At 39.3% G+C, this 22,093-nt stretch overlaps 1 protein-coding gene across 2 annotated transcripts in view; it reads left to right on the forward strand.

Annotated features, from left to right (window-relative positions):
- Window positions 1-22,093, forward strand: part of PHKB (phosphorylase kinase regulatory subunit beta) — a 278,679-nt gene that overhangs the window by 208,918 nt on the left and 47,668 nt on the right. For both annotated transcript variants that reach the window (XM_056136671.1, XM_056136672.1), the window contains 6 exons: window positions 787-891; window positions 3,099-3,181; window positions 3,339-3,429; window positions 13,234-13,295; window positions 13,381-13,543; window positions 14,950-15,031. In XM_056136671.1, coding sequence (XP_055992646.1) covers window positions 787-891; window positions 3,099-3,181; window positions 3,339-3,429; window positions 13,234-13,295; window positions 13,381-13,543; window positions 14,950-15,031 — 586 coding nt within the window. The remainder of the gene's footprint in view (window positions 1-786; window positions 892-3,098; window positions 3,182-3,338; window positions 3,430-13,233; window positions 13,296-13,380; window positions 13,544-14,949; window positions 15,032-22,093) is intronic.

Below are 22,093 nucleotides of genomic sequence, written 5' to 3' on the forward strand. Positions count from 1 at the left end.
AAATAATATTTCATCTGCTGTTCATTCATTCTTACATTACATTATATACTTGGGTTGGGGTTGGAGTGATAGACAGGAGGGAGTTCACTTGCTTTACACACAGCCAACCGTTTATCCATTCCTGGCATCCATATGATTCCCCGAGCACCACCAGGAATGATTCCTAAATACAGAGTCCTGAATTACCCCAGAGTATCGCCAAATATGCCCCTTTACCTAAAAAAAAAGAAAAAGAAAAACAACTATACTATACTTGGCTTGATTTTCTGTATTATTAATTTCAACAAGGAAGTCTTAGTTTGTATGAATTCTCCTAAAAATGAATAAGATTAACAGTGCTATATTATTTCTAAGTGTTGTAAAGTACCATATGATAACATAATTTACTCTAATACTGTTATATCATGTCATAGTTTTTGTTTCTTGCTTTTAGGCCATACCCAGTGGTGCTCAGGGGTTTCTCCTGGCTCTGTACTCAGGAATCACTCCTGGCAGGGCTTGGGGACCATACGGGATGCCAGTGATAGAACTTGGGTCGGCTGCAAAGCAAGTGCCCCACTTTCTCTACTATCACTCCACCACCATGTCACAGTTTTTTTATGTCATATTTATGGCAAATTTCTGAATTAGCATACAGATTTAATGAAGAACCCTAACTTTCTTTATATTATGCTATTTTAGAAGATATTTTATTTGCCGATTAGACATAAATAGGTTTTGATTTTTATTAAACTTATGTAACTGTACATTTGCTTTATATTTATTTTATAAAATTATCCCTTATAGATTTACCGCATTCTCGGAAAGACTGTGGTTTGTTACCCTATCATCTTTGACCTAAGTGATTTCTACATGTCTCAAGACGTTTTACTGCTGATAGACGACATAAAGGTAGTTTAAGACATCTTTTTTTTTCTTTTTTTATTTTTTATTTATTTATTTATTTTTATCATTTTTTTTTATTAGTGAAACACCATGAGGTACAGTTATAGACTTATAAATTTTTGTGCTTGGGTTTCAGTTATACAATGATCAAGTACCCATCCTTCCACCAGTGCCCATCCTCCCCCACCACGGGTCCTAGCATCCCTCCCACCCCCCATCCCCTCCGTCCCACCCTGCCGCTGTGGCAGGGCATTCCCCCTTGTTCTCTCTCTCTCTTCTTTTAGGTACTGTGTTCTGCAAGAGAGGCATTGAGTGGCAATCATGTTCAGTCTATAGACTACTTTCAGCATGTCTCTCCCACCCTGGGAGGGTCTTCACAACACCCTTTATTTGGTGCGCTCTTCTCTATCTGAGCTTCCTTTTCACCTAGCACATGTGGCTGGTCTTCAAGTCATGGAGCAAAATTCCTGGTACTAATCTGAGCCATTCCTGGGTGTTAGTCTCTCGTTTTGTTGCTTTATGTTCCCTAGATGAATGCAATCTTTCTGTGTCTATCCCGCTCTTTCTGACTCATTTCGCTTAACATGATACTTTCCATGTAGTACCACTTGTATGTAAATTTCATGACTTCATCTTTTCTAACAGCTACATAGTACTCCATTGTGTAAATGTACCAAAGTTTCTTTAACCAGTCATCTGTTCTCGGGCACTCAGGTTTTTTCCAGATTCTGGCTATTATAAAGAGTGCTGCAATGAACAAACAATTGCAGAAGGACATCTATTTTTTTTAATTGAAATAGTATCCTTTGTTTATAGTGATTTTTATCATGTTAGTTGTGTGTTCCTGAGTGACTGTGGCATGGTGTTAATAGTGTAAAATATTAAAATAAAATAAAATCTGCATAATTTTGAAGAATAAGTTAACTTACCTATAGCTTGTCTGCCTGCCTGCCTGTCTGCCTGCCTGCCTCCCTCCCTTCCTTCCTTCCTTCTTTCTGTTTTTGGGTCACACCTGGCTATGCTCAATTGTTATTCCTCATTCAGGGATCACTCTTGGCAGGACTCAAGGGTCTATAAAGGTTCCAGGAACCTGGGACAGCTGCATGCAAGACAAGTTCCTTACAGTACTATCTCTCCAGCACCTATTTGTAGCTTTATTATAGAGTTTTCTCCCTATAAAATTATGTGCCTTTGCTTTTATAGACTTTCTACAGTAGAATGAAGGGTTATAGTTTATAGAAGCAGAAAAAACACTCGTTTGGGAACCATGTAATATGACAGTAATTTTATCTCTTTGGGGGCAGAAGTTGTTAGCAAAATAATTTTACTTATGAAGAATGTAAAGTGAAAAACTGAGTCAAGTGACGACACCCAGTCAGTTAAGTATCTCCATTTGCAAAGTGAACTTCAGGTCATTTCAAGAGCATACAGTCCGAAGCCAGATTGCATTTATTAAAATCTTGGCTCAATATTCATCAGCTGTATGATCGTGGACAAGTTACTTAGCTGTGATCCTTTTATTTTATCATCTCTGTAACTGAATAATAATAGAGTTGTTCTGGAGATCAAATAGTATATGTAAAACATTCAGTGCCTGGCACAGGGTAAAGTGCTACATAAGTATGATATGATATGAAATTTACTCAAATATGCTCTCTAATTTCTTTTCTTCTTACTTTTTTGTTTGTTTGGTTTGGGGCTACACAGCTATGCTCACTGCTTGCTCTTCGTGTAGGGGTCACTAATGACAGGCTTAGAGGATCATATGGGGTAATAGGGATTGAGCCCAGGTCAACTGTGTGCAAGGCAAGAGCACTACCTATTATACTGTCCCTCCAACCCATTTCTCTCCAAGTTTCTGATAGGTTGTTTAGATTCATTCCAGTCTCTGCTGTTATTATATAACTGCTGTAATGTGAAAATGAGAATTAATCTAATAATCTTCAGGATAATAATGTTTTTCCCTTCTGGAGACCATTTTTGAATTAAGTCTTTCCCCACATATTCTCTAAAACAAATGGGTTCTATATTTTTTTCATTTTGCATGCTGTATGCTTTTTATGCTCTAGACTCAAAGACCTGTATTATAGGAATCTTCAAAACGAATTGCCTTGATATATAAGTTTTATTTTCTTTTGCCATTAATAGTTAAGTATCCTGAGAAGTTCAGGTGTTACATCATCTTGTCTTATCTTATTCTTACATTTTGACAGAATGCACTACAGTTCATTAAGCAATACTGGAAAATGCATGGGCGTCCACTTTTCCTTGTTCTTATCCGGGAAGACAATATAAGGTAAGATGGACAAGAACACTGTCAAAGTCGTTCTTCTATCTTTTATATTTGTCAGCATGCGGCAGAGTGAATATGCAAAGAATACGTAATGTTAGATTCTGAAACTCTCATTTTATTGTTATTATTCTCATTTTAAAAATCTATTTATATTTTTTAGAGGTAGCCGATTCAATCCCATACTTGATATGCTGGCAGCCTTTAAAAAGGGGATGGTTGGAGGAGTCAAGGTTCATGTTGATCGTCTACAGGTAAAGCAATTTATTTTATTTTTCAGTGCAGTTAACTTTTAATATATTCTGTTTTTTAGTAAGTATACAGTTTAATGCTTTTGTCTAAGATTATATTTACCTATCCTTTAATTATTTTTGTTGTCTTGTCCTAGTTTATCTGATCCTTCAATCTTATACTTGAATTATTCTCGAGCAGGATAGACTTTAAAACCTCACCTCACTATACTATTTGAGAAGATTGATATCCAGTAATGAAATGACCTGATGTAAAACTTGGGTTTGTAGTTTATAGATGCAAGTTCTCTGACTCCCAAATCTAGTGTTCTTTTCCATACACTGCACTATTAGCCAGCCTGGAAATAATACTTCTTCTACTCAGAAAATTAAACTAGAGATGTGGTTCAGTGCTAGAACACATGCTTCTAATGTGTGAATCTCTGGATTTGATCGTTGCAGCACACACAGACAAACAAATGTGGTGGACAGAATCATCGTTCAGAGGTCTTTGCTTGTGCATGTAGGATGCTTGGGTTCAATTTCAGTAACTTCATGGGCCCCTGAACACAGCTGGGAGTGGTCCAAAAATTAAAAGAAAATAAAAGAAAAACTGATATAAGCCAACTTCTCTACATCCATGTCATTCAGAATGTCACAGCATCTAAATAGCAGAAACCCTATGTGCTTCCCCATTAGTCTTAATAGCTTCTCTGCCCATAGTTGTCTCCTACTAAACACTTGTTTGTGCTTTAGCCCAAACAAATTAGCTACTATGTTCTTAACTTGTTAGCTTCTGCCCCTCTGCTTCTGCCATTTTCTCTGGCTCAAATATTCCTTCTTCTTTGCACATTTTTCTGGTTTGGAATCTTTCACTTGAAGGTCCAGCCCTGAAAAACCACTGAGACCAGAAATAACACTTCTCTTTGTCAACATTCCTTTTTATAATCTTTACCATAAACAATACATTGTAGTCTAGTATGTGTTTGAATGTCTTTTATCTTTAAAAAAGTTGTGATCCTCTCATAGACTTTCACATAGAAGGTGCTCAATATAGAGTAAGAAAGAGGAATTTGTAGAAATGTTATAAAGAGCTTGTTTTTATGTTCATTCACAGGTACTTTTGTTTTGTATCCCTGATTCATTTTATCTAAGTGTTTTGAAGATTTTTTTCACTTATTTTTATGTGACTTTATTTTTTATGATACTTCCCAGGAGAGTTTCTTTTTTAAAAAAAAACATTATTTGTTTTATACATGATTCTATTGTTCTTGCAGCTGCAAAGTATTCCATTGTGTATATATGCCACACCTTCATTATCCACTAATCTGTCTTTGGATACAGTTGATTCCATATCCAAGCTATTATACTAAATGCTAATGAATGATGGTGTGCTTCTGTCCTTTTGCCTGAATATTTTTATTTTTGCTTTTGTCCAAGAGTAGTTTCTTCTTTAGTTTGTTTTGGTTTGTTTTTTTGTTTTTAGCCCACACCTGGCGATGCTCAGAGGTTACTCCTGGCTCAACCCAGGAATTACTATCTGGCAGTGCTCAGAGAACCATAGGGGATGCTGGAGATTGAATCTGGGTCAGCTGCACTCAAGGCAAGCTCCCTACCTGCTGTACTGTCTCTCCAGACCCAGAATTTCTTTGATACTCACTATGCAGCTTCTGTACTGTAGTTTTAATTTTAGCCATGATATTTGTAATTTTCCTTTTTAAATTATTCTTATTTATGGATGTAATATTTGTCTTACACATTTCAGAATATTAACTCGATAATTTTTTTTTATAATTCATTTATTTTATTGAATCACTGTGGGAAAAGTTACAAAGTTTTCAGGTTTAGGTCTCAGTCATGCAAACACATTTTTCTTTATCAATACTTATTTTTCACCACGAAGAACCCCAATAAACCCCCATCCCCCACCCCTCCCAAAGCCTGTGAGGCAGATGAATTCTAGTTAACACTCTACCTACTTTGACTAGATTCATTGTTTCGATAAAAGATGCACCATTATTATTTAGAGTTTACCCTCCCCCCCCCAAATCAGACATGCTGAAAAAGCATTGTGAAGTGATTTGCTTTCTACAGCTGGGTTCAAGAATTAAATGTTGGTTTTGGATTTCTGCTATTTTACTTATTAACCCTGGAAGTATTTCTACTGAAAGTCAGATAATTAAGAGATTGGTTTCTGTGCTCTGGAGTCGTGGCCATGCCAGAGAGTCGCTCGTGGGGGGCAACTGGTGACCTTGGTAGGGCGTGAAGGACGGGCCGGAATGCCCCCCTTCCCATGAGGTTTTAGTCGCCCAAACACCCCCGGCTCATACCTGCTCTCCACAAGGCTCCCATGCGGCCGCCATCTTTCTTTCCAGAGCGGGGAGGGCGGAAGGGAGCAACACCCTTTCCCCTCCGGGCAGACATGATGGCTTTGATTAACGCATAGTCCCTTCACTTTTCTGCTCCAAGTTGCTGGATTCTGCATTAAGTCCTTGTGCTTCTGGGGCCGTGGCCGTGCCGGAGAGCCGCTCGTTGGGGGCAGCTGGTGACCTTGGTAGGGCGTGAAGGACAGGCCGGAACGCCCCCCTTCCCATGGTAACTCGATAATTTTTGAAAAATTTCTTTTGGTTTATGACTTTCTGGTTTGTCTGGGGAACTCAGTCTTTTGTATTGAAGACATTTACCAGATGCTCTTTAATATTTAGTAATTTATACATTTTTAAGAGTAAAGGAGTAAAAAGTTTCGGGGAAGCCGTATATTTGGAAATGAGGATTTTTTTTAATGAATTCACATACAAAGTGATGGTAGCAAGGAATATTTTTGTTGCAGAAAACCAAAGGTGTCCCCTACCTCCAACGCCACCCTCAATCTCTTCTTTCCCCCAGAAAATAAGCATTTAACCTCCTGCCTGAAAGATGTATGTCTTGCTTCCATGTCTGGAAATCAGAGGGAGAAGGGAGTTGGGAAACCTCACTATGTTGTATACAGTCTTTTACTTATCCATTATCTAATCTTTGCGTCTTCTGCTCTGCCATATTCCTTGAGTGTTGTTTTTAGCCAGAAAATAAGCCTCTTTGCAAAACTGAAATACCCATAAAGTAATACTTTTATTCTTCCCACCCCAACCTTTGTCTTCATTTTTAATATAGTAAATCAAAATGGCATCTATCTGCTTTTCTTTTATTTAATTTCAAGCCTTTTCAGATTTCCCTATTGTGGTCCTCAATTTCTCTCTTCCCAGCTTATCAACTAGGTCAGCTTTTTATATATTATATTCCTTAGTCTTTTTTCCACTCCCCATGTATAATGTCGCACTGTAGCACTGTCACTGTAGCACTGTCATCCTGTGATAATAGTATTTAAAAGTTACCCTGACTGTTACTGAAACTTTTTGCCTTCTTTCACTATTACTCTATTCTAATGTTGCATTTTTACCTCCTTCTAAGTTTAAGTGTAGCAAATTTCCATGGTCTTCTGTGTGGACTGTAACCTATTCCCTCATCTCATGCTTCATTCCCAGAATGCTTTGCTCATGACTAGTATCCCTGTGTGAAATTGGTAAAAATTTGTTCACTGATTCAACAATCGTTTATTAGGCTCCGTATTTTAGGTACCAAGGATATAGTGGTAAAAATGTGGAATAAATCATCCCTTGTGACTTATTGTGATTCTTTTCTAGTGAGGAAGCCCAAGAAAAGGCACAGCTAGTATAGAGGGCAAAATGGTGGGATAGAGTATGGTCTTAGCTTGTACATTCAGTTTGAAAGAACCTTTTTGGCATGTAATTGAGTATTGCACAGCATGGTACTTCACAAATGTTGCATTGCACTTAACACATATGTACCAACATAAAACTACTTAATTATAATATATCCTAAAGTATCAATGGCTACCTTATTAATCATAACATTTTTTACAAAGCTTAAAAGCTTGTCTCACCAAGCAAATTTTTAAATCACAAGTGCTAGTGATCCGTTAGTGAAATTTAGCATTTTCCATATCCAAAATTAAACATTATGCCTAAGCTGGCATATAAAAGCAGAAAAGGTAGTAACAAAATTTTAAATAAAAAATAACCAGTTGACTTTTCTCTACTTTTAAATTACATTCAGAATATAATGACTTCTTGTCATTTAACCGTTTCCCATAACTTCTAATACTAATATGATGGTCAGAGTCACTGTATTTTTAACCTTGATTTTTAAAAATGAGCATGACTTACAATTGTATTATTTTTGAGACATATAATGTTACTACACTACACCCACCACCAAAGTGCTACTATATATTCACCACTATCCTTAGGTCCCTTCTCATCTGCATCTCCCTTCTCACTTCCTCAGTCAACCCCTACACCAATAACTTGGGATATTATTCTGTTTTTTGTTGGCAGAATCTCAGGCTCCCCCACATCCACCACACTAACATACTATCTGTTCTCTTTTTTTGTTTCTTTATGCTCCACCATGTCTGAGGGCGTTTGGTATTTGTACTTCTCATTCTCGTTCCGTTGTTTAGCATGATACTCTCCAGTTCCATTCCAACTTAAAGTCAAATGCGAGGTTCATCTTTTGTTATAAATGAATTTATACACCAGAATTTTTCTCCAATCATAATTTGTGGGGGACTTGGACTGTTTCCAGATCTTGAATTATGGAAGTAGTGCTGCAATAACCACGTGTTGTCATAAGCACATTCACACATTGCACCTGTCTGTGATATAATTAGCATCTTTCCACGCTACTGTTCATAAGGCCCGTTGATTATGTCAAATATCATAAGCCTTTGATTTTCTCCTCATGTAAAATGTAAATCAAAGGTCTTCCAGTGCTCTACATACTGTCTATGATATGGGCATTCTTTGCTGACCTCAACTTTTACTACGCTTTCCTTATCTACTTGTTCTAATTCAGTCACATTGTCATTCTTACTATTCCTAAAACATCCAGCACACTCCTTAGAAAACTTTGTTTTGCTCATCCCTACATCTTTCATTCTCTTTCTGGAGATTCATGTTGTTGACTACACTTCTTCGTCTCTGATTAATATAACCCTTTAAGAAGTTTTTTCTGGTCACCTATATAAAATAGAAAGCCTACCTCTTACATTATCATCCCAATATTCACCCACTTTTATTTCTCCTTTGCGCTTATGACCTTCTCACATATATCTTTTTTTGTCATCTACTTCTACGCTTACGTAAAGTGAAATTAAGGAGGACACGAGTTTTGTGTATTTCATGCATGCTGTGTCCTTATTCCCTAGCATCATAACTCATAACATACATATGACAGGTATTCAATAAATATTTGTTTAACAAACTTAGTTGACTAGAGAGTTAAATATGAGCCTATATCAAAATATACTTTTGTTGTACTTGACATTTTTGTCTGCCCTAGACACAAACTTTACTTCAAACTTGCTAGAAAAAATGTGCAAAGAAGTTTCCTTGCTCAGACTTCAGAATCAGGCTTTTGTGAGATTGCTAATGGTTTTTCTATGCTGCCATTTGTAGTGGGCATTTATTGGTCCACTTTTTAAAAGAGTTTTCACTACAGATGACTCTAGCACAAGAATAGGAGTTAATGAGAGCAACTGTTCATGTCCTGTTTCTTCACATTAGGAATGAGCAGTGAGAAAATAGAATAAGTTAATATTTCTAAGATATTATTGATTTAAGAATTTCCTTTTTTGGAGTGTGGGGGAGACTCCCAAGGAATGCTCAGGGGACCCAGTAGCCATTCCTGGTGATTCTCAGTAAACCACACCATAGTGGTACAATGCTGTTTAGATCAGTTGCACCATATTGCAAAGGCCCAAGAGACCTGGAGTCTATCAGGGATATATCCAGGGGTACTTGAGGAGCCACTTGTGTTGAGGATCAATGCTCTCAAGCCATCTGAGCTATTTCCTCAAACCTACATTGTTTTTAAAATAATAATTTAAAGCTTTTAATTAATTAATTTTTTTTTGCTTTTTGGGTCACACCCGGTGATGCTCAGGGGTTACTCCTGGCTCATGCACTCGAAAATTACTCCTGTCAGTGCTCAGGGGACCATATGGGATGCTGGGAATCGAACCCGGGTTGGCCATGTTGGCTGCGTGCAAGGCAAATGCCCTACCTGCTGTGCTATCGCTCCAGCCCCCTAATTAATTTATTTAAAAATTATTTTAGGTACCATGGATTCCAGTACTGTTAATGACAAGGTTTTCTGTCTAACACAATCCCTCACTACACACACCCTCAGACTATCTACTTCCTTCTACAATTTCCCCAGGTCCCCCTTAACCATTCTATCTACAATGGCAGCTTTCTACCAAAGACCAGTTCTTAGTGTATTTGTTATACGCCTACTATATTTTTTAATGCTGTACATGTCTCAGTTTTATATGACAGTTTATCAGAAAATTACAAGTGATACATGTTACTAGAAATAATTGTGGATTATTGTTCATTTTGGGCTGGAGCATTAGCACAGTGGGTAGGGTGTTTGCCTTGCATGTGGCCGACCCGGGTTCGGTTCCTCCATCCCTCTCAGAAAGCCCGGAAAGCTACTGAGAGTATCCCACCCGCATGGCAGAGCCTGACAAGCTCCCCGTGGCATATTCGATAAGCCAAAAACAGTAACAAGTCTCACAATGGAGACATTACTGGTGCCCGCTTGAGCAAATTGATGAACAACGGGAGGATAGTGCTACAATGCTATTGTTCATTGATACTAATTACCATGGATTACAAACAAAATTTGTGTTCAGATTTGACTTATTTAGTCTATAAGAACTTAATCGGAAACTTATGTAAAATAAAAATATCAAATATTGGTTCCCAGATTGTGGGAAAATCCTGGCCTGAAAACCTTCATAATCCCCAAAATGGTAACTTTGCAGTATCTTATCATTTGATAACTCTAAACTATATTACGGTAGCAGAATAATTGTCTTTTCCCAAAATAATGTGTGTTTTTTTCTTTTTTGTTCTTGGATCACACCCAACAATGTTTAGGGCTTTCTCCTGACTTTGCACTCAGGAATTACTCCTGGATGTGCTAGGGGGACCATATGGAATGCTGGGAATCAAACCTAGGTTGAGTGCATGCAAGGCAAATGCCCTACCCATTGTACTATCTCTTGGTCCCTTTCCAAAATTATATTTAGTCTTTCATACTTTTTTTTTAACTTCAAAAAATACTTTTTTTACTTCAAAAAATGGGAAGGGGGTTTGGCCCATAACCATTGGTAATCAGTGGATGCTCCTATCTCTGTGTATAGGGGTCTCTCCATATGGTGCTCAGAAAATTATATGTGGTGTGGGTATTGAAGGATGATGGGCTCCATGCATGGTAGTATCTTACCACTTATACTTTCTCAAGTCCCTCAAAATATTCTTAATTGAATTTTAATTAAATCTTAAAAATAAATGCCCCAAATTCTAAGAATGGAGAAAAGAGATGTTACTTCTAAGGACAGCATTTCTAAGAACAGAGAAAATAGACAATTGTTATAATATGTTATTGGTTTTCCTATTCATTGTTACTCATAAATGTGTAGTTTGGTGTGAGTTTCCAAGAGAAGAGCAGTGTTCAGTGGCCAAGAATTGTTCCCCTGGCTGGACCAGGGAATGGACAAACAGAGCCCCAGGCTTGTTTGTAGCAGTTTATTTTTCTCTCCTCCCCAGCGTAGTCTGATCTCTCCACTTATAGCACAGTCGTAGTCAGAGTTTTGGAGTTTTGACCATAGTCCCAGTCATCAGAGTTCCATCATCCTAATCCTCATTACCCATATCTTCTGGTCTTTGTTATATTCTCTCTTTCCCCTTACAACATAGTATATAGAAATCGTGTAAGGTGGGGGTACACATAGGTGGGGTTGAACTTTGTCATAAAAAGAAACAGATGTAAAGCTATTCCTTCAGGGGAAGATGTAAAGCTATTCCTTCTAGGAGATTAACTCAAGGACAAGATCTCGTCTGAGGGTTCAGCACTCTAGATTACTAGTAGATCCACTCAAGGGCGGGACTCCATCGAGGGTGTATTGCTTTCTCCTTTCCTTGGCTAGTAATCCTTTAAAACAATCATAGTAAATTTATTACTTATAATATTTCTGGGCTGGAGCGATAGCACAGCAGGTAGGGTGTTTGCCTTGCACATGGCTGACTGGGCTTCAATTCTTCCGCCCCTCTTGGAGAGCCCAGCAAGCTACCAAGAGTATCCCACCTGTACGGCAAAGCCTGGCAAGCTACCCATGACATATTCGATAAGCCAAAAACAGTAACAACAAGTCTCACCATTACGAGGTGCCCACTCAAGCAAATAGATGAACAATGGGAGGACAGTGCTACAGTGCAGTGCTAATATTTCTAGTCATTTTTATGAACACAGTAACAGATATATTAAGCTTAAAGTTTGGCTCTTCCTAGGGACATCTCGCTATACATCCAAGACTATAGTCCTCAGGCCAGGTTACTCTTTCCTAACCCCAGTAGGGTCATTATTCAGTTAATTCTTTTTGGGTCGTGACAGAGTTTGTTCCATGACAATGCTCTTAACTTATTATACTTATGGCACTTAGCTTGTCCCCTTTCAAGGCCAGGGTAGCTTACAGCTTTCCTTAGGTCCATCCAATCCCTTCATCACGACACTCCTTTTGGGGGTGTTAGGAAATAAAGGTAACTGAGGCTTAAATCAGCTAAATATGGTGAATTCCCAGGAGTAAATATTATTTTGGAGTTGATTAACTCCCATGTTACAAAGCATAGCACCAGCTGTCTTCCTGTATTTATACAAAAAGTACATTGCTAAATAAACCATGCAAATGACATAAAGAAAAGAGAAAAGCAATATAGGATTATTAGCACTTGGTGAAATTGGATGTGCCTCAGGAGCATTACTGTGAGAGCAACTCAGTAAATCCCTACTGGAGGAGCAAGGATAACCCAATATTATCCGACATTTTGGTATGTAGATTAATATTTCAGGGGGATATGTGTATAAGAAGATTGATTTTAAAATATTTGCCTAAGAAATTGCTTAATATATATTATTAAGGGCCAGAATACAATAGGTTACGTATTTGCTTTGAACACTACTGACATGATTTCAATTCCTCCCACCACATATGGTTTCCTGTTGTTACCGTGTCTGGCATATCGAAAACATCACGGGGAGCTTGCCAGGCTCTGCCGTGTAGGCGAGATACTCTGCCGGGCTCTCTGAGAGGGGCAGAGGAATCGAACTCGGGTCGGCCATGTTGGCTGCGTGCAAGGCAAACACCCTACCGCCGTGCTATCGCTCCACCAGAAATGATCTCTGAGTTCAGAGTCAGGAGTATGTCCTGAGCACAGCTAGGTGTGTCCCAGAAATAAGGGGCAAAAAAGTTATTCTACCTTAAAATAAAAGCTGGAGCGATAGCACAGCGGTAGGGCGTTTGCCTTGCACGGAGCCAACATAGCCGACCCAAGTTTGATTCTTCCACCTCTCTCTTGGAGAGCCTGGCAAGCTACCTGTGATGTATTCGATATGCCAAACACAGTAACAACAAACTCTCCAATTGAGACATTACTGGGCCCGCTCGAGCAAATCCATGAACAACGGGAGGACAGTGACAGTGAAAATAAAAGCCAACAAAAAAGAAGATAAAAATCAAATATCATTAGATGAAGAGAAAATTTTTGTAAAGATTCACCATTTATTGGTGATAAAAAGTCTCACATAATAGGGAGAGAAGGAACAAAGAATAGGGCATATGCAGCAAACACAGAGAAAAGTATTAGCACAAATTAGAATGGCAATGAATTTAAGACTTGTGAATTTTTCTCAATTACATTTTAGACACTGATATCGGGAGCTGTAGTTGAACAACTTGACTTTCTACGAATCAGTGATGTGGAAGAGTAAGTCTATATTGGGTTATTACTGCCTATCTTGAGATGACACTAGAAATGCAAGAAAGCTCAAACTTTATCTTCTAATTTCTAGGCTTCCAGAATTTAAGAGTTTTGAGGAACTAAGTCTTCCCAAACACTCAAAAGTCAAACGACAGAGCAGCACCCCCGATGCTCCTGAACTGGAACAGCAACTGGATATTGCCGTTACTGAATGGAAAAACAAATCTACCCATGAAATTCTTCAAAAACTTGATGTAAGGAAGATACAATTTTTATGTGGTCTGGGGTTAAGTTGAAAAAACACAAATTCCTAGGGCAAACCTTATTTATTTTGTCCTCTTAGAAAACCTTGCAATTGACCTGAAAAATATCACTGTATCACTGTCATCCCATTTTTCATTGATTTACATGAGCCGGCACCAGTAACATCTCCATTCGTCCCAGCCTAGAGATTTTAGCAGCCTCTCCCCACTCAACTTTCCCAACACTGCCATGTTGGAGGCTCTTTCAGGGTCAGAGGAATAAGACCCATTATTGTTACTGTTTTTGGCATATCGAATACGCCACAGGTAGCTTGCCTGGCTCTGCCATGTGGGCGGGATATTCTCAGTAGCTTACCGGGCTCTCCAAGAGGGACAGAGGTGATCCAGGAAAAACACATCATCTTTAGGGTACAACTAACCTGTGTCATGGCAATATACATGACTTATACCTGGGACAGTAATGAGAGGTATTCAAACATTTGCCTGGATGTCTTAAAGATGTTTAAGGATTAGGGATGAATTGGGTTATTTTAGATACTGTATGTACCATTAAAGACTTCAGTGATGATTGCCTTATGGTCTTCATATTTCTTTTGCATAGGTCTTTTCCTCCAATTTCCAACTTACATCTTCTGTTCCCCAGTATTTAGGTTACTGTTTGCTTGAAATATGTCTGGTCATTGAGGAAAGCAATCCTATGACCATATCCATAAGCATATTAAGTTAGCAATCTAATATTTTATATTCCCTAACTTCATTTATTTTTCAAAGAGAAGAGATGAGGTAAAGTATACTGTTTATGCAAGGAAATGCAATTCTAATGGTAGAAGTATAAACTCTGTGACATTTGGTTGGGTCAAACTAATTTGAGCATGTAGGCTGCATATATCACCTGTCAGACATCATCAGTTTTTGTTTTTGATCAATACTATGCTCTAAGCATCAGAATAGGAATATGACATAGTAGGCTAAATCACATTGTAAAATGCTCTCATAAACGTAGTAAGAATTCTACATATGTGCTCTCCTTCCATATCTTTAATAAGTTGATAACAGTATGATCTCCCATTAATAGGATGCAAATCAAGAAGAAAGTGGTAAATTATTTTAGCAGATCTCTCAGAGAGTAACATAATTAATATTAATTCTTGGAGATGACAAATTTTCTATTTCTTATATCCTAGAAAATATGATTATTATATCTTAGTCCAACAATTAGTATATCCGTTAGTCTAGCCTCTGTCTTTAAGCCATTTAGACAGATAGTAATATAATATGTGCTTATAGCATATCAATGATATACTCTATCTCCATTTTGTAGTTTCTACATTAGTTATTACTCCCTGTGGTAACTTTTGTACCCATTTAATTTTATTTATAATAATGTGTCTTTTTAGGAATGCAATAGTCTGGCTAGCCAAGCTATCCTTCTGGGCATACTGCTCAAAAGAGAAGGCCCTAACTTCATCACAAAGGAAGGTAAGGATAAATCTTTAAGAGTTAAAAAAAATAAGACTTATTCTATTCAGGAATAAGATATTACTTTTTAAAAATTTTTATTAGAAAAACACCATGAGGAACAGTTGTAGACTTACATATTTTTGTACTTAGGCAGTGCCCATTCTCCACCTCCGATGCTCCCAGTATCCCTCCCACACCCCCACCCCCACACCACACCACCCCTGTGGCAGGGCATTCCCTTTTGTTTTCTCTGTCCTATTGAATGCTGTGGTTTGCAAAAGAGGCATTGACTGGCAGTTATGTTTGGTCTATAGACTACTTTCAGCATGCATTTCTCATCCTGGGAGGATCATCCCAATACCCTTTATTTGGTGCTACCTTCTCTATCTGAGCTGCCTTTTTCCCTACCTTGTATGGCTGGCCTCGAAGCCATGGTGTGAACCTCTTGGTACTTATCTCCGCTATTTTTGGGTGTTAGTCTCCCATTTTGTTACTTTATATTCCCCAAATGAATGCAGTCTTTCTATGTCTGTCCCTCTCTTTCTGACTCATTTCACTTAGTATGGTACTTCTCATATAGTACCACTTGTATGTAAATTTCATAACTTCATCTTTTCTAACAGCTGTATAGTACTCCATTGTGTAGATGAACCAAAGTTTCCTTAACCAGTCATCTGTTCTTCGGCACTTGGTTGTTTTTTTTTTTTTTCAGATTTCGGCTATTATGAATAGTGCAGCAATGAACATAGAAGTGTAGATGTCATTTCGACTGTATTTTTTTACCGCCGGGATATCTTCCCATGAGTTGTATTGTTGAGTCAAATGGCAGCTCACTTAATCACTTAATCACTTAACTTCCCGTTAGTCGTCAATTTGCTCGAGCGGGCGCCAGTAACGTCTCCATTTGTCCCTGTCGCGTGCTAGTGTAACCCAATGGCATCTGTTCGCTCCGGGAACATGAAGGGCCTCAAACCGATCGTTCATGATCTTGACGAAGAAGTCTGACCATCTGGAAGGTGGACGGCCACGCGGTCTTTTGACATCCCGTGGAATCCAGTCGGTAACAGCTCTAGTCCAGCGGTCGTCTTTAAATCTCATTACGTGACCAGCCCATCTGATTTTCGACACCTTGGCAAATGAGACAGCGTCCCTGATTCTTGATCGTCGATGGATGTCAGAACTCCGGATTCTTTCTCTCATTTGAGTGAAACGTGATATTCCAAGCATAGCTCTTTCTATTCTTCTTTGGGAGACCTGAATAGCGTTCTCATCTTGTTTGCATAGGGACCAGGTCTCTAAGGCATATGTTAATGCAGGAAGAACAGTGGAATCAAAGAGAGGTGCCCGGAGCCGGAGGTTCTTCGTCCTCTTAGCTATTGCTTCCACGTTCTTGAAGGCGTTCCAAGCCGCTCTCTTCCTCCTGCGCAGCTGGGTGCCAGGTCATTTGTCATGTTGACCTCTTGACCTAGGTACACATAGCTGTTGCATTCGGAGATGGTCGTTCCATTGAGAGCGAATGGGCCATCAGGAACAAGGCTGTTTCTCATAAACATTGTCTTCGTAAGATTCAGCTGTAGTCCTACCTTTCCACACTCACGGTCAAAGTCGGCCAGCATTTGTGCCGCTTGGCTGATGTTTGGTGTTATTAAAACAGTGTCATCAGCAAAGCTGAGGTGGTGTAGTTGCCGACCATCTATCTTCACTCCCATTCCTTCCCATTCCAGTCGTCGCATGATGTTCTCGAGGGTGGCACTGAAGAGTTTCGGTGAAATGGTATCACCCTGCCGCACCCCTCTCTTGACATCAACGATCACTTTTTTGTAGAATGGTGAGATCCTGGTAGTGAATCCACAATACAGCTCACGGAGGATCCTGATGTATTGGGCTAGAATGCCCTGATTGGCTAGGGCTTCAATGACTGCTTCTGTCTCAACAGAATCAAAGGCCTTCTTTAAATCAATGAACATTAAACAGAGCGGCATCTTGAACTCCCGAGAAACCTCAATGAGCTTGGTTATTGTGTGGATATGGTCGATGGTGCTGAATCCTTTGCGGAACCTGGCTTGCTCGCATGGTTGTCCTTCATCTAGTGTTCTGCCAATCCTATTTAGGATGACTCGAGTGAACAACTTGTAGATGACAGACAATAGGCAGATCGAGCGATAGTTGCCAATGTCATGGATGTCTCCCTTCTTGAACAGTAGTACGGTCCTGCTGGTTTTCCATTGGGACGGAACCTTGCATTCAGACAGGTAGCGAGTGAAGAGCCGAGCCACTGTATTGATGAGTACTGACTGCAGGTTCTTCAGGTGTTCAGGTCTGACCTTGTCTGGGCCGGGTGCTGTTTGTTTCTTTACCGACGAAATGGCGTGTCGGATTTCGGAAGGGAGAACGTTGGGAACGACATATCCATCCTGTGGAATTTGGTATGTCGGCAAATGGACATGGCTATCGAAGAGATTTGAGTAGAAGTCATGGATAATCTTCTCCATTGCTGTTCTGGAGGATGTGATGGATCCATCAGGACGTCGGAGGGCAGTCATCTTGGTCTTATAGTTGGCGAAGAACAGGCGGGCGTTATGAATACTTTTCCCGGCTTCTTCCGCATCTACCAGTACTTCTGCTCTTCTCTCTTTGAGGTCTTCCTTGATCGCATCTCTGCACTGCTTTGTGAGCTCGGACATTAGCTTGCGGTTGCCTGAGGCATGCGCCAAACCACGCTGGCGAATTAGCTCAAGAGTTTTCGATGATAGGGGATTTTTTGTGGCTATCTCTCTCTTGGCTTTCCTCGCACATTCATGGAAGTGCTGAACCAGTGGATCGTATTCCTCGTCAATGTTGTCAACAATGGCATCTTCCCATGTTGCCGCAATAGTGCCAAAGAGTTCCCACTTGGTGGTCGTTCTGGGAGTTCTCTTTTTGAACTTTGCAGCCCTTTCTCCCCACTCTGTGAAGTAGAATTTTGCACAAAGGAGATGGTGGTCTGATCCCGTTCGAAATTTTGGGACAACAGTGACATCAGTCAGGCAAAACCGTCGGTTGAATATGATGTGGTCTATTTCGTTGTGGAATCGTCTACTAGGAGACTCCCATGTCTATCGTTTAGATTCTGCCTTCTGGAACTGTGAGTTACCAGGGATGGTCTTGGTCGACATGATGAACTCAGACAGTCTCTCACCCTGTTCGTTCCATTCTAGGCCATGGGTCCCGATGTGAAGTTCTTCAGCTGATCTTCTCGGTCCTATCTTGGCATTAAAATCACCCACAATGATCTTGTAGAAGGTGTGGTCTTCTTTATAGAAGTTCTCTAGCTCTATGTAGAACTTCTCGATTTCTCTTTCATCATAATGAGATGTTGGTGCATAGACAACGAAGATAGAAACTGCAGGCAGTGAGTCACATCTATTCAAATGTAAACGTCCGATTCGGGTTGTTAGGCATTCGAATGAATCAGTGCTCTTGGCCAAGTTTGTGTTGACAAGGACACCGATGCCTCTTTTATCGCATGTTCCGAGGAACAATTCTTCTCTAGTGTCGAAAACGGCATGGTGAGATTCGTGCCTTCTTGTCTCGGTCAGACCAATGATGTCGTACTTGATCATTCGCGCTTGTACCATCAGGTCCTCGATGGATGCATCTGATGCTAGCGTACGTGCATTGAAAGTACAGACGATCATTTTTGTCTTCCTTTGTTGTGGCAGCCTAGGTCGGCCTTGAGATTTTGTCGGCCTCTCCTTTCTCATCCTTCTCAGTGCTGCCATGTCGGTGAAGCCTTCAGGGTCAGGTGAATGAGACCACTTATAGTTACTGGTTTTGGCATATCGAATGGCAGCTCAATTTCTAATTTTTTGAGAATTGTACATACTGTGTTCCAAAAGGGCTGAAACAGTCAGCATTCCCAGTAGGAGAGTCCCTTTTTCGCCACAGTTGCACCAACACTGGTTGCTTTTTTACTTTTGGATGTGGGCCAGTCTCTGTGGTGTGAGATGATATCTCATTGTTGTTTTGATCTGCATCTCCCTGATGATTAGTGATGTAGAGAATTTTCTCATGTGCCTTTTAGCCATTCAGATTTCTTCTTTGGGAAAGTTTCTGTTCATTTCATCACCCCATTTTTTGATGGGGTTAGATTTTTTCTTCTTGTAGAGTTCAATCAGTTCTTGGTATATCCTTGATATCAACCGCTTATCAGATGGGTATTGGGTAAATATCCTTTCCCATTCTGTAGATTGTCTTTGTATTCAGGTCACTGTATCTTTTGAGGTGCAGAAGCTTCTTAATTTAAGATAGTTCCATTTGTTTATCTCTGTTTCCATTTGGTTGGTCAGTGGAGTGTCATCTTTGAAGATACCGTTAGCCTCAAGATTGAGGAGGGTTTTGCCGACCTTGTTTTCATCGTACCTTATGGATTTTGGCCTGGTGTTGAGACCTTTAATCCATTTTGATCTGACTTTTGTGCATGGTGTTAGGTCGAGTTCTATGCCCATTTTTTCGAATCTGGTTGTCCAGTTATGCCAGCACCATTTGTTGAAGAGGCTTTCCTTGTTCCACTTCACATTTCTTGCTCCCTTGTCAAAGATTAGATGTTTATACATTTGGGGTTGTTTGTACGGATATTCCACCCTGTTCCTTTGGTCTGCGGCCCTGGCTTTGTTCCAGTACCATGCTATTTTAATTATTACTGCTTTGTAATAGAGTTTGAGGTTGGGGACGGTAACGCCTCCCCACGTCTTTTTCCCAAGAATTGCTTTAGCTATTCGTGGACATCTGTTGTTCCGTATGAATTTCAGGAGTGCTTGATCTATTTCTTCGAAGAATTTCATGAGTATCCTTATAAGGATAGCATTGAATCTGTATAATGCTTTCGGGATTATTGCCATTTTGACGATGTTGATTCTTTCTATCCATGAGCAGGGGATATGTTTTCATTTCCTCATATCCTCTTTTATTTCATGGAGTAGCGTTTTTGTAGTTTTCATTGTAGATGTTCTTTACCTCTTTAGTTAGGCTGACTCCAAGGTATTTGATTTTCTGGGGCACAATTGTGAACGGGATTATTTTTTACATGTCACTTTCCTCACTCTCATTATTTGCGTATAGGAAGGCCATGGATTTTTGGGCATTGATTTTATAGTCTGCTACTTTATTGTACAAGTCTATTGTTTCTAGGAGTTTCTTGGTAGAGGGTTTAGGATTCTCGAGATATAGTATCATATCATCTGAAAATAGTGAGAGCTTGATTTCTTCCTTTCCTATCTGGATACCTTTAATGTCTTTTTCTAGCCTAATTGCTATTGCAAGTACTTCCAGTATTATGTTAAACAGAAGTGGCGATAGTGGGCATTTTTTTCTTGTCCCTGATCTTAGAGGAAAGCCTCTTAGTTTTTCCCCATTGAGGACAATGCTTGCCATGGGTTTGTCATAGGTGGCTTTAACTATCTTGAGAAAGATTCTTCAAAACCCATTTTGGTGAGAGTTTTCATCATAAATGGGTACTGGATCTTGTCAAAAGCTTTCTCTGAATCTATTGATATTATCATATGGTTTTTATCTTTACTTTTGTTGATATGATGGATTGTGTTGATTGATTTCCAAATGTTAAACCATCCTTGCATCCCCGGGATGAATCCCACTTGGTCGTGGTGTATGATCTTTCTGATGAGTTGTTGGATTCTATTTCCTAATATTTTTTTGAGGATCTTTGCATCCGTTTTCATCAGGGATATTGGCCTATAGTTTTTTTTGTTGGTGGTGTCTTTGTTTGCTTTTGGTATTAGGGAGATATGTGCCTCACAGAATCTGTTTGGGAGAGTTCTTGTTTTTTCAGTTTTCTGGAAAAGCTTGAGGAGAACTGGCAAAAGTTCTTTAAATATTTGGAGCAATTCACTAGTGAATCCGTCTGGGCCTGGGCTTTTGTTTTGGGGAAGACTTTTGATGACCGCTTCAATTTCCTTGATATGAATGGATCTATTCAGGTATTTCAAGTCTTCTTGGTTCAATCTTGGGAGATTATAGGAATCCAGGAATTTATCCATTTCTTCTAGGTTCTCTTGTTTCCTGGCATATAGACTCTCAAGGTAGTCTCTGATGATCTTTTGAATTTCTTTCTGTTGTGATATCCTCTTTTTCATTTCAGATTAGGTTTATTAGGGTTGTCTCTCTCTTTTTTTGTGAGTATTGATAGTGGTTTATTAATATTATTTATTTTCTCAAAGAACCAGCTCTTGGTTTCATTGACCTTTCGGATTGTTTTTTGGGTTTCCATGTCGTTAATTTCTGCTGTAAGTTTTATTATTTCTTTCCTTTGGCCGGGCTTGGATTCCTTTTGTTGGTCTTTTTCTTAAGATCTTGAGCTGTATAATTAGGTTATCTGTGTAGGCCCTTTCTTCTTTCCTTAGGAATGCTTGCAACACTATAAATTTTTCTCTTAGTATGGCCTTAGCCGCATCCTATAGGTTCTGTTAGCTCGTGTCTTAATTCTCGCTTGTTTCTAGATATCTTTTGATTTTGTCTTTGACTTCCTTCCTGATCCACTCATTGTTCAAAATTGAGTTATTTAATTTCCAGGTGTTTGATTTGGTTCTTGATGTCTTTGTGTGATTCGCTTCTATCTTGAGCACATTGTGGTCTGAAAAGATTGTTGACACTACTTCTATCTTCCTGATTCTGTTGAGGTTTGTTTTGTGGCCTAGCACATGGTCCATTTTGGAAAATGTTCCATGTCCACTGGAGAAGAATTTGTATTCTTTCTTTTGGGGGTGTAAAGCCCTGTATAGGTTTATAAGCCCTCTCTCGTATTTCTTCCTTCAAAGCCAATGTTTCCTTGCTGAGTTTTGTTCTTGTTGATCTATCCAGAGGTGATAAGGCTTGTTGAAGTCTCTGGCTACTATTGTGTTACCAGCAGTGTCCTCCTTAAAATCTGTTAGCAGTTGTTTTAAGTTTTTAGCTGTTCCCTCATTAGATGCGTATACACTTAAGAGTGTGATTTCTTCCTGTTGTGTGTATCCCTTGATGAATAGAAAATGACCTTCGCTGTCCCTTCTAATCTTTTTCAACCTGAAATTTATGTTGTCGGATACT

This window comes from Sorex fumeus, unplaced genomic scaffold, assembly GCF_029834395.1.
Source record: "Sorex fumeus unplaced genomic scaffold, SorFum_2.1 ptg000122l, whole genome shotgun sequence".
NCBI classification, from domain to species: Eukaryota; Metazoa; Chordata; class Mammalia; order Eulipotyphla; family Soricidae; genus Sorex; species Sorex fumeus.